This window comes from Heterodontus francisci, chromosome 36 (assembly GCF_036365525.1).
Source record: "Heterodontus francisci isolate sHetFra1 chromosome 36, sHetFra1.hap1, whole genome shotgun sequence".
Lineage (NCBI taxonomy): Eukaryota > Metazoa > Chordata > Chondrichthyes > Heterodontiformes > Heterodontidae > Heterodontus > Heterodontus francisci.
This window is the reverse complement of record NC_090406.1, coordinates 24,430,495-24,443,974: the sequence shown is the minus strand read 5'-3', so window position 1 is coordinate 24,443,974 and position 13,480 is coordinate 24,430,495. Positions and strand designations below refer to the sequence as shown.

Below are 13,480 nucleotides of genomic sequence, written 5' to 3'. Positions count from 1 at the left end.
GACAGCGCTGATGGAAATGCTCTAGAAGGCGTACATGATGGCAGTATAGGACCCATGACTTGGCACCAAACAGAAGGGTGGTGAAGACTATGGCTTTGCACACTTTTAGCTTGGTCTGTGCTCTGAGGCTGTGGTTGCTCTACACTTACTTGTAGAGTCTGCTGAATGTACGGTTTGCTTTTGAGAGCCTATTGTCCACGTCCTTATCTGTGGTGGCATCAAAACGAGATACACTCCCCAAATAAGTAAATTGCTTGACGGCATTCAGCTCCGTTCCCTCGATGACAATGCTTGGTGGTCTATATCCTTCTTGGACTGCAGGCTGATGCAGGACTTCAGTTTTCTTTAAACTGATATTCAGTCTGAAGAGTTGTGGTGCCTCGGAAAAATGTGTTATACGTTGCAGGTCTGACTGTCTGTGGGCCAGGAGAGCACAGGCATCGGTGGAAAGAAGTTCACAGATGAATTTTTCTTGTGTCTTTGTGTGAGCCTAAAGATGCCTCCCTCAGTCCGGAAGCGTACATAAACTCCCTCGAGGTCTTCTGTTGCTTGCTGCAGCATCATGCTGAGAAAGATGGTGAATAGGGTTGGGGCCAGCACACATCCCTGCTTCATGCCATTGAAGATTCGGAAGTGACTCGAGAGGTCGCTGTTTTGATTGACTTGTCCATATGGATTTTCATGAAACTGCTTCACCATGGTCAGGAACCTGGGTGGGCATCCAAGTTTTTCACGGATTTGCCAAAGTCCATCTCTGCTCACAGTGTCAAATGCCTTGGTGAGGTCTCCGAAAGTGACGTATAGGCCTTTGTATTGCTCACAATCCTTGTCTTGTAACTGTCTGAGTGCAAATACCATGTCTGTGGTGCCTGTTTGCTCCGAAACCACACTGTCTCTCTGGGAGGTTTTCGTCTGCAATGGTAGGCACAAGCCTGTTTAGAAGTATTCTAGCCAGGATTTTCCCAGCTATAGAAAGGAGGGTGATCCCAAGCTAGTTGGAGCAGTCTGATTTTTCTCCTTTGTTTTTGTACAAGGTGATCATAACAGCATCACAAAGATCCCATGGAATCCTGCCCTGTTCCCAGCAGGACGTGAAAAACTCGGAGCTTGGTGTATAGGGCAGGGCCACCATGCTTCAAGGCTTTGGGTAGAATTCCATTGGCTCCGGGGGCTTTGTTGTTCTTCATCTGGTTGATGGTGCTCACAGTTTCCTCCAGAGTTGGGCTCTCATCCAGTTCTTTGACAGGCTGTTTGATGCAATTGAAGGCAGTATCATGCACGGTGTACTTGGCACTGAAGAGAGTTTCAAAGTGCTCTGAGCAGCAATCCAGGACGGATTCCTGGTCAGTGTGCGCGGTCTAGCCATCGGTTCTTCTCAAGGAATTCTGGGTTTGATGTGCTGGTCCATTGACAGATTTTAGTGCTTCATAGAAACTTATGTCGCCAGTATCAGCATATAGTTGAGTTTTTCCTGCAAGTGCAATCCACCAGTCATTTTGGATGTTCCTCAGTTTACATTGAAAAGGTGCTGCATGCTTGACTGTAGGCTGCCTTTTTCTCTTGGCTGGCTGAGCCAGGTGAGTCTGATGAGCCGACCACTTTATTTTTTAGCAGATCTTTAATTTCCTTGTCATCAAACCAGTCCTTATTTTTCTTGTTAGTGGGTCCACTGACCTCATTGGAAGTATCCAGTACTGCAGCTTTGATGTGTCCCTGTCCCAAATCAGGTAGAGATGTAAAATAGAGGTTGGAAGGAGGAAGAAAAAGGATTTTTAAAACAATTAAATCCTGAAGGAATGAGAGTCCACACTTGTTATAATTCAGTGCTAGAGGAGTTTACTGGTAGTAATTAATGCTAGGCTGCGTTTGCTGACAATGCAACCACTAGGTGGCGCTGCGCCGGCACATAAGCAAATGCAGCCTGTTCCACTAAAATGTCAGTCTGCGACGTTCAGGCAGCTGCCAGGACTAAAGATGGCACTGCTCAAATAATCACACAAAGGCAACTTAAGCCCATGGCAGCACACAATGGCTGGAAAGCATGGGCCGGGGGGGGGAAAAAAAAAGAGCGGGCGGGAGGGAGGGAGCGAGCAGCCGGAGACACCAGGCAGGAGGAGAGCACACCTGCCGCCAAAAGTCTTGGGCCACTCTCTTCCCTGCTTTTCCACGTTATGCGATGATGTCATCTGCGCATGCGCCAACCAGTCCTGGCAATGCGGAATGCAACGCACACGCAGAGAGCAGGAGCCCGTTTGTGCATGTACGCAACTTGACAGTCTGATGACGTTACCAGCCAGCTGCGTTGTCATGAATCACTGTTAATACTAATCACTTCCTGAAAAGTGTACTTAGACTAAAATTGTCAAGACTTAACCTGTGTCAAGTTTAGTTCATATCCACTGCACAAATACAGCAACTTCACAGCATTGAATATACTTCAATGGTGAGCCAGACAGCACAATGTTGTTTCTATAATGGTAGAGCAGCACATTTCAGACGTTAACTTTTAGATTTCCATGTTTAACCACACACCTGCCCTCACCTGAAGTTGCCTTAACATTTGTGCATAATTAACAGCAGGTGCCATTAGCCGCTATTATTTTGACTGCAAATTATGGCCCTCTAGATGAGCAACAACCAGGCTTAACCACTATAAAACGCATGTAGTGTTACTGCTACTATGCGTTTGGTTTTAACTGTCAAACACAATTATTAAACAAAGTTCATGCACGTGTAGTAGTGATCTCCAAAAATGAGAATGAACACTTATGGTACATGATAAAAGCAGAAGCTGAAACACTGAAGAGGGCTCAATCCTTCGGCACACTATGAATTTGGCCAGATATCTAGGCAAGTGGAAGCACTGTCGGGGGCACAAAGAGCTCGGCCTCACGTGCAAAAATAAAGAAACCCAATACTGATTTCTCCTACTTTTGGACTACTTTCAATGCATACAGACCTAGATGGATATCCAGCAGCACTGAGACGAATTGTTTCAATAATACCGCAGGCTCTTAATTGTTGTACCATTCTGTTTGGATTAAACCTGTAGCAGAAATTTCAAAGCCTCGAGTCAGTAGCCATTAGTTACAAATGGACGAGAGAAGAATTCAACAACTAAACTTGATGACGTCGACTGCACTGCTTTTCCATTTCCAGCATTTTAGAGCTTCTCATCCGTCAGCTTAGAACATTGCCTGCGGATTTGTCTTCCACTATTCAACATTGCAGCTGAGTAGCACAGTCAATTGCCCAATCACATTAGAATCATTGAAACCTACAGGACAGAAGGAGGCCCTTCAGCTCATCATGTCTGTGCCAGCTCTTTGGTAGAGCCATCAAATTATTCCCACTCCCCTGCTCTTTCCCCATAGCCCTGTAAAGTTTCTTCCTTCAAGTATTTATCCAATTCACTTCTGAACGTTACGACTGAATATTTCCATCACCCTTTCAGGCAGTGTATTCCAGACCACAACTCTGTAAAAAGTTGTTCCCTCATGTCACCCCTGGTTCCTTTGCCAATCACCTTAAAACTGTGTCCTCTGGTCACCAACCCTTTTGTCACTGGAAACAGTTTCTCTTCAGGATTAGGGTTAAAAAAAAACACAGGAAGCTAAAATCAATGAGGGTATAGCTGGAAAGTGGGACAGACGTGCAGCCTTACAGTTACCTTCCTCAACAGATTATAAATGCTTTCCCGCTAATAAAATTGATCTCTAATTCCCATATATCTTCACATGATCACCAATCCCACCCCACTAAACTGAATAATTGCAATTTGTAAAGTCAATGCTCAATTATAATTGTAAATATATACTAATCACAGCATCATTGTTGCCCTTAAACTGAAATGTTCACACTTCAAAAGGGACTTCTTCCCTTCAAAAAAGGATTATTAGGTACATGTACAATAATGACGAGACTACAACGTAGATGTAGTAACCTCCCCTTTATCAAAAGGTCCCCTAAAGAGTACAAAATATGAGCAACAGTGAAACAGTTTCCCAATATTGCTTCAATCAACACCATTTTACATTTCAATACCACCTCAAGGCATTTCAAATGGAAAGAGACAAGGAAATGTTTGCCAAGCCATAAAGGCAGAGATTAATAATGAACAAAAGACTGGATGAAAACAGATGGGTGTTGAGGAAGAGTTAAATGGAGTGAAGTCGAGAGGTGAAAGGATTTATGAATGAGATCTGATGGAAGCGTTCGATGTTGAGAAGTTTTAGTAAATAGAGGTAAAGTATTTCCACTGATCAAAAGAGCATAGGTGAGATTTTAACACACTCAAACCTATCCACTTGCACAGAGTTAAATTTAGGCCCCATAACTTTATGATTAAAACAACAAAAGGGTCAGGAAAAAAAGTTGTGTTTAAAATGCAGAGATTGTCAGGCTATGGAATGTTCTACCAGAAATTGCGACACAAGCAGAATCCAATGTACTTTCTTTTAAAATAAAGTGGATAAATAACTGAAAGGGGAACATTTGAGATACTCTGAGGAAAGGACAGGAGATTGGGACTAAAATGGATTTCTACATATTTTCCCTTGAACATCTTTGTGCAGTGGCAAGCATTTTAGATAGTATTAATTTGCTATTTTCCAATTTTTCTAAAGGCAAAATTAAATGTTATTGCATATTTTTCCCACTTTATCCATCTGCAATGGTTACTTTTACATACCACTACTTTAGGAGACACAAAAATGCATCTACACTGATGCACAACTAAGAGCAACAGGACCAGATTCACTCACGAGAACGGTTGCTTCGTATCATTTGGCTTTAGGCAGCGGACATAGTGAGGGGTTGTTGAATTCAAAGCCTCCATTAATAGATGAAGTGAAGCTCTAAACTACAGAAAACAATGTTATCATTTGTATATTAGTAACTTGAAAAACATTGAAATGTTAGAGATTACACTGACGTAGTCGACTACAAACCTAAATACAAACAGCGGGTTCTTAAAATATACATTTTTAAATTGATCAGTATTCAATAGATAAGAGTGATGCTGTGTGCTAGATCAACATGCAACAGTGTGCACAAGCACTATTGTTCAACTACCCCACCCCAGAAGTTCCAATTTCAGCTTTGCAACATCAAGCACCAGTGTGACAGCTCTCCAAGAGGAGAGCTGGAGAGGCGTGTGGGGTGGGGGAAGCAAGAGATCCAAATGACCACAGATGTTTCCAGCATAGAAAGGGACCATTCAGCCTATCAGCACTTTGCTAGAGGAATCCAAAACTAAACACCCACAGTCCTACATCTACAAATAGTTATCCGCTTTTCCCTTAAAACAGGTATGGTTTCTCTGTTAAGTAATCCCTGTGGCAAAAGAGCAAGGGATAGAAATTAGTCTCCCGACGGTGACACAAAACTGGCAGTATAGGATCGGCCACACGTTTAGATATTCAGTTCCATTGCAGTCAATTGCGACACCACCCGAGGTGAATTTTTGCCCCTCTACTTTGGAAATAATATTTCTCTATTCACCACAGCAAAGCCCTACATATTTTTTTTAAAAATTCAAATCTCCTTTTGGCCTCTTCTGTTCTGCTGGAGCACGGAAGATAGAAAGCATTGCTATGTTGGTGTAGATTTTTTTTTTTAAATTGGACAGTGACCCCAATGGGCTGCTCCACCAACCCACCCTCACCTCCCTACTCCATGCCAGGAAACGATCATGCACACAATGGGCAGCCAGCATCTCTTCACTGGCTACTGGCACCCAAAAATCCAACTCTGTCGTTGCAGACAGGTCATGAGACACACAATCTTAGAGTGCCAGTCAATGCCATAAATTAGATTTCCTTGCAAGATCAGCTCTGTGCTGCTCACTTTGGCTGCATTAGCCCCTTTGATGTACTTTCTACGCCACCAATTCTACACAGCCTGCAGTGCCCAATGTTTTCATTTTTTTGCAATAAGGTTTGGAGAAAGATTTCAGCAATAAGAACTTCATTACCAGGGCATTACAATTTTTAGGTCCACATCTATCGTTATACTGCGTGATGCTCAATTTTAAAACGTTAGATCTTATGTAGCCAGATTGGCAAAGTAATACTTTGCATAGTTTTGAGTTTATCCCACTGGCAGAAGGCACCATTAACGGTGTTTAAATTTATCCTATTTGAAAAGCAAATAAGGTCAAACAATCCCCATTGAAAGGAGAAATTTTAGGGTCATCTCTTATGCTCTTGAAAAATGCAAATGTTTATTAAACTATACTTCATAACTATTCAGTTGTAGAGACAACTTTTTAAATCCAAGCATATAGTGGTTTGGAAAATAATGCTTGAAGTTACCTGATATCCCACAGTTTTCTTGTGCTCACTTGTCGCCGGTAAAGGTCTTCTTAAAGATTTTAACATTACATTGGCGATCTGACCTCTTCCTGCAGAAACAGCTTCCTCATCGCGGAAAAGCTCAGTAATCAACTCAGACTTTAAAAACACAAGTAACAAGATGAAGAGACCCCAACTCAGACTTTTTGGGCTGATTTCTAATTATTTCATGGCAACACAGACTACATCTTGGATAACTATAGCCAACCCCATTTGTACACCAGCATTAAAGCAGTTAGTTTGATCCCCACACTGAATTCTCAAATCTTAACCGCACAGCTGTGGAGTGAGAAACCCAACAGCCACTCAATCTCTTATTTCCTGCTCACTTTCAGTAATCAGGTCATTCTGGTGAAATTACCAATGGCATCCAATGTTCCTGCAACGGTGTTCCTCCTCAAACTTCAGTATCGTCAACAACACCCATTCTTCACCTCTTCATATCAGCACACTATCAAGGGTCATTTCAATATCCCAAACCTATTTTCTTCAGTGACTTTTCCTAGGCTTTCTCCTAAACATTTACATTCTGCAACATTATGCTAAATCAGTCCAGCAAAGAAATTGCTACCCATTAGCCATTTGTCTTTACCTTTTCTGCAGCTCCAAATTATGGATAAGCTGGAACATTCTTGAGCTCTACATTGGCAATATCATAGCATTCAGCTCCCATTAATTTTCACCTCAGTTGGATTCCATTTCCCTTCACAGGTGATGGTTCAAGCAGAACTGAATGATGCAAAAAAACTTTGTCCTATCTGTCCTAAGGTCAAGCTTCAAACCTGATCAGCAAGACTGCCTTTATCTACCTCCATAATATTGTCAGACTCCACCTGTGCAAACTCTCAGCTGCTTTAAATCATCTTCAGATTTCTCCAACATTTTCCTTGCCAGTCTCACATGCTCCACCTCATCCAAAACTTCCTAAAACCATCCTATCCATATGAATCCCAGCTTACCCGTTGCCCATTACCTGGATAAGCTCCACATCTTCCCATGCTGAGGCATGAATTTTTTTTTAAAAATCTCATCCACAAATGCAATGGCTTTGCTCCACATCATTTCTGCAAACCTCTCCAAGCCCCATGTCCCAGCCTACATCCTCCCATCTTCCAGTATTAACATAAATTTCAGCCACTATGCCCTTGTGCTCAAATTCTCTTTCAACCCTCTGCTTTACCACCATTCTCAAAAGTCTAAAAACCTTGCACTGGAATTTTGGTCACCACTCTATGTCCCACATCCACAACAACCAGTACACCCCCAGCCCCCACCTTGTAAACCAAGGGAATGTCTACTGCATTAAGTAATCTATTGTTGCTGTTTTACATCCTTGTAGTTGGCTTGCAGCCGCACAGTCTGAGCCAAGTTGACTCACAACCAAGAGGCACAAAGCATAGCAAAACAAAAAAATGAGTATAAAAAAAGCAAAAAACCTAATGAGGTACTTGATGAGAAGATAGCTCTAATGAATGGTCATATTTTTGTAACGCGGTCATCTTTTGAAGAGCTGTTTTTAGGATGAGAGATGTTGGCAAACCGGTATTTATTTCTTATCCCATTTACACCTCAAAGGCATCAACAGTCAACCACATGGTAGGACTGGAGTTCATTTCGAGGTGGCAGGTTCCTTTACAATAACTATATCTAATAGAATTAATTCCTTAATTAAAATCTATCTATACTGAAAATCATGATCATGAAACAGGTTACTTGTTGTGAAAGAACAAAATCCCAAAACATGCAGTTAAAAGCAAGTCCAAGTCAACTCAAGACTCCAATTACATAATTTAACACCTTGTGTTACTGTATGGTTATCAAGTCAAAAGTTGAAACTTGCCTGGATCTCAGTGCTAATTAGGAATAAAGCAATCCAAAATTTTATGTTGCCATTCATAAATGGCTAAGTTCCCACTGGACTGAGCAGCACTACTGCTGAGCCATGTGAGAGTGATTGCAACATAGAATGTTCTCCACATCACATCTTAGAGCTGTGGAGACACAGAATTGGACTAGGTTTTCCATGTTATGATAAGCAGGTCTACGGTCACATCAGTTTGAATTTAAACTCCTTTAGTAATGAAAGTTGAAAGGATGAGAGAAATCCAATCTGCAGATGGTAAAATAAATTGGTTAGCTTTCACAATCTGTAGAGTCTTGTAATTGGGAAGGGCTTCATTAAATTAGGAATGAACCACATCTAGTTTAGTTTAAATGGCCTGGAAACAAAAGAGCAAGTGAATTGGTCTGATCTTAAACTCAACTATCTAAATATATCCAGTTAGCAAGGGAAAAAAAGTTAAATAAAAAACAGTGTTCATGCAAAGAGCAAGCAAAAATGTTTAAATTATTCATACAGTAATTTTATCAGGATTTGCAAGAGAACAAAGTCTTTAAATCATTTGTGTCTAGATTAATGGATGTAGCCAGTTATCAAATGTGCATTTAAAGTCTTAAACACATATATACATATTTAGGAACATAGGATTAGAGTAGGCCATTCAGCCCTTCGAGCCTGCTCCACCATTTAATTCAATCATGGCTGATCATCCACTTCAATACCTTTTCCCCCACACAATCCCCATATCCCTTTGTCTCATTGGTATTTAGAAATCCATCAATCTCTGCTTTAAACATACTCAACGACTGAGCTTCCACAGCCCTCTGGGGTAGAGAATTCCAAAGATTCACTACCCTGTGAGTGAAGAAATTTCTCCTCATCTAGGTCCTAAGTGGCTTTCCCTCATATCTTGAAAATCGTGTCCCCTGGTTCTAGACTCCCCCAACCAGGGGAATTATCTTACCTGCATCTACCTTGTCTACCCCTTCAAATATTTAGCAAGTTTCAATTAGATCATCTCTCATTCTTTGAGACTCTAGAGAATACAGGCCCAGTTTCCCCAATCTCTCTTCATAAGATAGTCTCACCATCTTGGGAACAAGTCTGATGAATCTTCATTGCACTCCCTCTATCATAATATCCTTCCTAAGGTAAGGGGACCAAAACTGCACAGTACTCCACATGCAGTCTAACCAAGGTTCTATCCAATTGAAGCAAGACTTCACTACTCCTGTACTCAAATCCTCTTGTGATAAAGGCCAACATATCATTAGCCTTCCTAATTGCTTGCTGCACCAGCATGCTAGCTTTCAGTGACTTATTGACAAGGACACCCAGGTCCCTTTGTATATCTACACTTACTAATCTCTTACCATTTATGAAATACTCTGCACTTCTATTCCTACCAAAATGGATAACCTCACATTTTTCCACATGATATTCCATCTGCCATGTTCTTTCCCACTCACCAAATCTGTCCAAATCCCCTTGAAGCTGTTTTGCATCTTCCTCACAACACACATTCCCATCTAGCTTTGCGTCATCTGCGAACTTGGAAATATTACATTTGGTCCCCACATCCAAATCATTGATATATGTTGCAAACAGCTGGGGTCCAAGCACTGATCCTTGCAGTACCCCACTAGTCACAGCCTGCCAACGCAAGAATGACCTGTTTATTCCTACTCTGTTTTCTGCCCGTTAACCAATCCTTAATCCATGCCAGAATATTACCCCCTACCCCATGTGCTTTAATTTTGCTAACCAACTTCCTGTGGGAGATTTTAATCAAAAAAACTTCAGTAAATCCAAGTATACTATGTCCACCCACTCCCCTTTATCAATTCTGTTGATACCAAGAAAACTAACAGGTTCGTCAAGCATGATCTTCCATTCATAAATCCATGTTGACTATGACCAATCAGACTATGTCCATTTATCACATCCTTCAGAATAGATTCTAGCATTTTCCCTACTACTGATACAAAGCTAACAGGTTTGTAGTTCCCGGTTTTCTCTCTCCCTCCCTTCTTAAATAGTGGTGTGACATTTGCTACCTTCCAATCTGCAGGAACCATTCCAGAATCTACAGAATTTTGGAAGATAATCACCAATCCATCCACTATCTCCATAGCTACCTCTTTCAACACTCTGGGATGTAGAATTCAGTCCCATTTAACATACATAGCAACCAAGGTAACAATTGCTGTAAGTATTGTACAAGCCTTGGGAACAGAGCTTAAGCCAGAGTTGGGTTTTGTACTAGAGTTTGATGGATCAGTTGATCTCTCACTCAAAAGGTCAAGATTAGGAGCAAGCCAGTACATAAGGCAGAGGCAAAGCCAACAGTAACCTAAATTTGCATTATATGGGAGTTTCTGGAAGCTGAGAGAGTGCCCAGTAAAACCACAGCTGCAGGAAGCGTCTACAAATAGACTTACCCAAGCTTAAGAATTGGAGACATTCACACCATAAAAAGGAAGGATTTCTGGAATGCAAGGAGGTGGTTACCCCCATAGGAGAGCAAAGGAAAAGTGTGGATAAGGAAGGAAAATATGTTACCCCGGTGGAAGAGGTGGGCAGAGGAGTAGCAGCATTATTAAAAACACTACAGAGCACAGACGTACTCTGTCTGGGTCAGGGTAAGAAATAGGGGAGTACATTATAGAGCAGCATATGGAATCCATGGAACTGGGCTAACTATGAACGGGATTATGGGTTTTTACAACTGATTAAATACAAGGAAGCAATGTGGAATTTGTACAATACTTTATGGTATTGTGTACAACTCTAAGCACATGATGATAGGAACAGTCAACATGGATTTGGAAAGAACAGGTCATATTTCATTAATTGAACTGAACCTTGTTCAGATTGGCAGGATATGAGTAGCAATGCATCCCTGGATTTCTTTACCACAAGTGACTATTGAGGAACGTTAACATTTGAAGTGAAAAGTTGGGTAAGCATTTGAAAGGGTGGAGAAAAGGATGAGAAAAGGGCCAAGAAATAGGATTAAATTAAATATCCTTAGTTGAAGGGATAGCACATGTATGATGGACCAATTGACATCCTTTGGGGTGTAACTTGTATGATTTTATGCTTCTTAAACAGAAAGCAGAGACTCACCACTTAATCCACTTGCTATATTTCATCAAGTCAATTAGAAACAAAAATCTCAGGAAAAGCATTTCAAATGTAACTTCATTACAAACACATCACGTGTTCACATAAGGTTAGTCAAATGGAAGAGTGAAGTTCATCAGGGAACCGCAATTTAGTAGTATGAAAATGCTCAAATTGCTAAGGGTTTCCAACGTGAATTATAAAAGATTTACTTTACATTGTGGAAGCTAGTAGAGAAAGTCAGACACTAAACTATATTAAAAAAAACTACATAAGCTGTTAAATATTCTAGAACATATTTGATAGCATCCAAAATGGTAAGCAGCAACTACTTTTGTTTTTTGTAATTGTAAGAATTTTAAAGCTTCAAATGATAGACAATCCTTGAAATTTTCAAAAGTTAGTATAATTACATATTTATCCCACCCTATCCCATTGATGAATTCTGCCTTATAGACCCAGTAGAACTGGTACAAGACAATGCATGCTTCACTAAACCAGGTTAAGAGAACTTACCTTGCTTGCCTTCAGAATGTTAATTGGTTCTTCATAAACTGTGTCTCTATTTTTCTCTAAAAATCCTTCACACTGATACAGCACCTGAAGCAATACATAAACTCCTTTATAGATATGGCATTGAATAAATCTTCTGAGCCAGTCACTTTCTGAATTTTATGGTTCTTGATTTATAACCTACATCACATTTTCACTGATGAAAAATTAAGTCTGGGGAACTTATTTTGCTCCTAGATACCAAGAAACAAATCAAGGTGAAGGATGTCAAACCAAGCAAATGGAAGAGTTTTCGACCTTCAAAATCTAGTGTCAACTTGAGCATTCCTAAAACAAGATAAAAACACTAGATGCAGGAAACATCAGCACGGCACTCCTACTGAAAGGGTGTTAACTCTCTCAAAATGGAATTTCATGTCAAAAAGATCAGTTTTATGTAAACTCTCATTCAACAAAAAGAAACTTGGCACCATCTAAAATGTAAGTGTTAAATAGCCACAGACTAAATTTGAAATGTTTTCTCCTTTAGTTCAGTCTCTGGAACTTCACAGAATTTACTATTTCAGTCTCTTTCATCCCCTAATCCTTCAAAAACATAATTTTCTGTGTTTTTAATACAATTGATTGCAACAAGAAACTAATAGCATGCAATAATTATGCTTGGTATAGAAGCTAAAACTAAGAGCACCACCTACATCAGCTGAAAAATGAAGAATAATGAAAGCAGAATTTGACATCCTGGGTTTCCGAAAGTGGTGACTTGTATGCTGGTGTCGGTCATACAGCTTTTGAGCCCATTTCTCATCGGTTCCATTGAGTATCTAAAAATGCAAAAATTTAGGCCTATTTAGACCAATACAATTAATATATACTGGACAAGTATCGGCAACTAGAGGGATCAAAATGTGTTACTAAGACGGCAATACATAAAAGGATTATAATTTTGCATCATATTGGTTTGCTCGTTGAGTGGGACAACCAGGGTCATAACTTCAGCAGTATTATTGGGGAGGTTTTCCATGCAGTTTTGATATTAGATCCTAACATCTATATCATGTTCATAATCAATACTAAATAATGAACTAGTTTCCTCTACCTTGAAATCATTCCTTTAAATAAAGCAGTAATGCAAAAGCAAAATACTGTGGATGCTGGAAATCTGAAATACAAACAGAAAATGCTGGAAATACTCAGCTAGTCTGGCAGTATCCACAGACACTGCCAGACCCACTGAGCATTTCCAACATTTTCTGTTTAAATAAAGCAGTTTTATTTCAGATTCCTGGACCATGCTCATAGTGTAGCAGCATGCACAATTACCATTTTCATCATCTTCTTCAACCTGATTCAAAACGCTTTAAAAAAAATGAGATTCTTCAAAAGTAAACCATAAATAGCTTTCATCAGTCGCAGATTTTTTTTTGCACCATCCATGTAATCAGTTGAGTCATAGGTTCAGGTTGGCAATATTATAAATACATTTAACCCTTTAGGTAGTGCAGTTTCCTGGGATCAAACACTTCCAGCATAACTCTCAATCAATTTACAAGTGAGGACAGTCTGGTTAGCCTAAAGTTTTTGGGGAATCTTCACAAAAAGTGAAGGAATTCCAAAAATACTAATGAAACTGGGACAATTGTTTCATCCC

General features: G+C 40.2%; 1 protein-coding gene across 1 annotated transcript in view; it reads right to left on the bottom strand.

The window, feature by feature from the left end:
• Window positions 1-13,480, bottom strand: part of LOC137351441 (unconventional myosin-Vb-like) — a 158,298-nt gene that overhangs the window by 82,774 nt on the left and 62,044 nt on the right. Inside the window, exons 13-17 of the mRNA XM_068015887.1 lie at window positions 12,528-12,653; window positions 11,836-11,919; window positions 6,315-6,452; window positions 4,764-4,861; window positions 2,960-3,046 (exon numbers count right to left, since the gene is read on the bottom strand). Coding sequence (XP_067871988.1) covers window positions 2,960-3,046; window positions 4,764-4,861; window positions 6,315-6,452; window positions 11,836-11,919; window positions 12,528-12,653 — 533 coding nt within the window. The remainder of the gene's footprint in view (window positions 1-2,959; window positions 3,047-4,763; window positions 4,862-6,314; window positions 6,453-11,835; window positions 11,920-12,527; window positions 12,654-13,480) is intronic.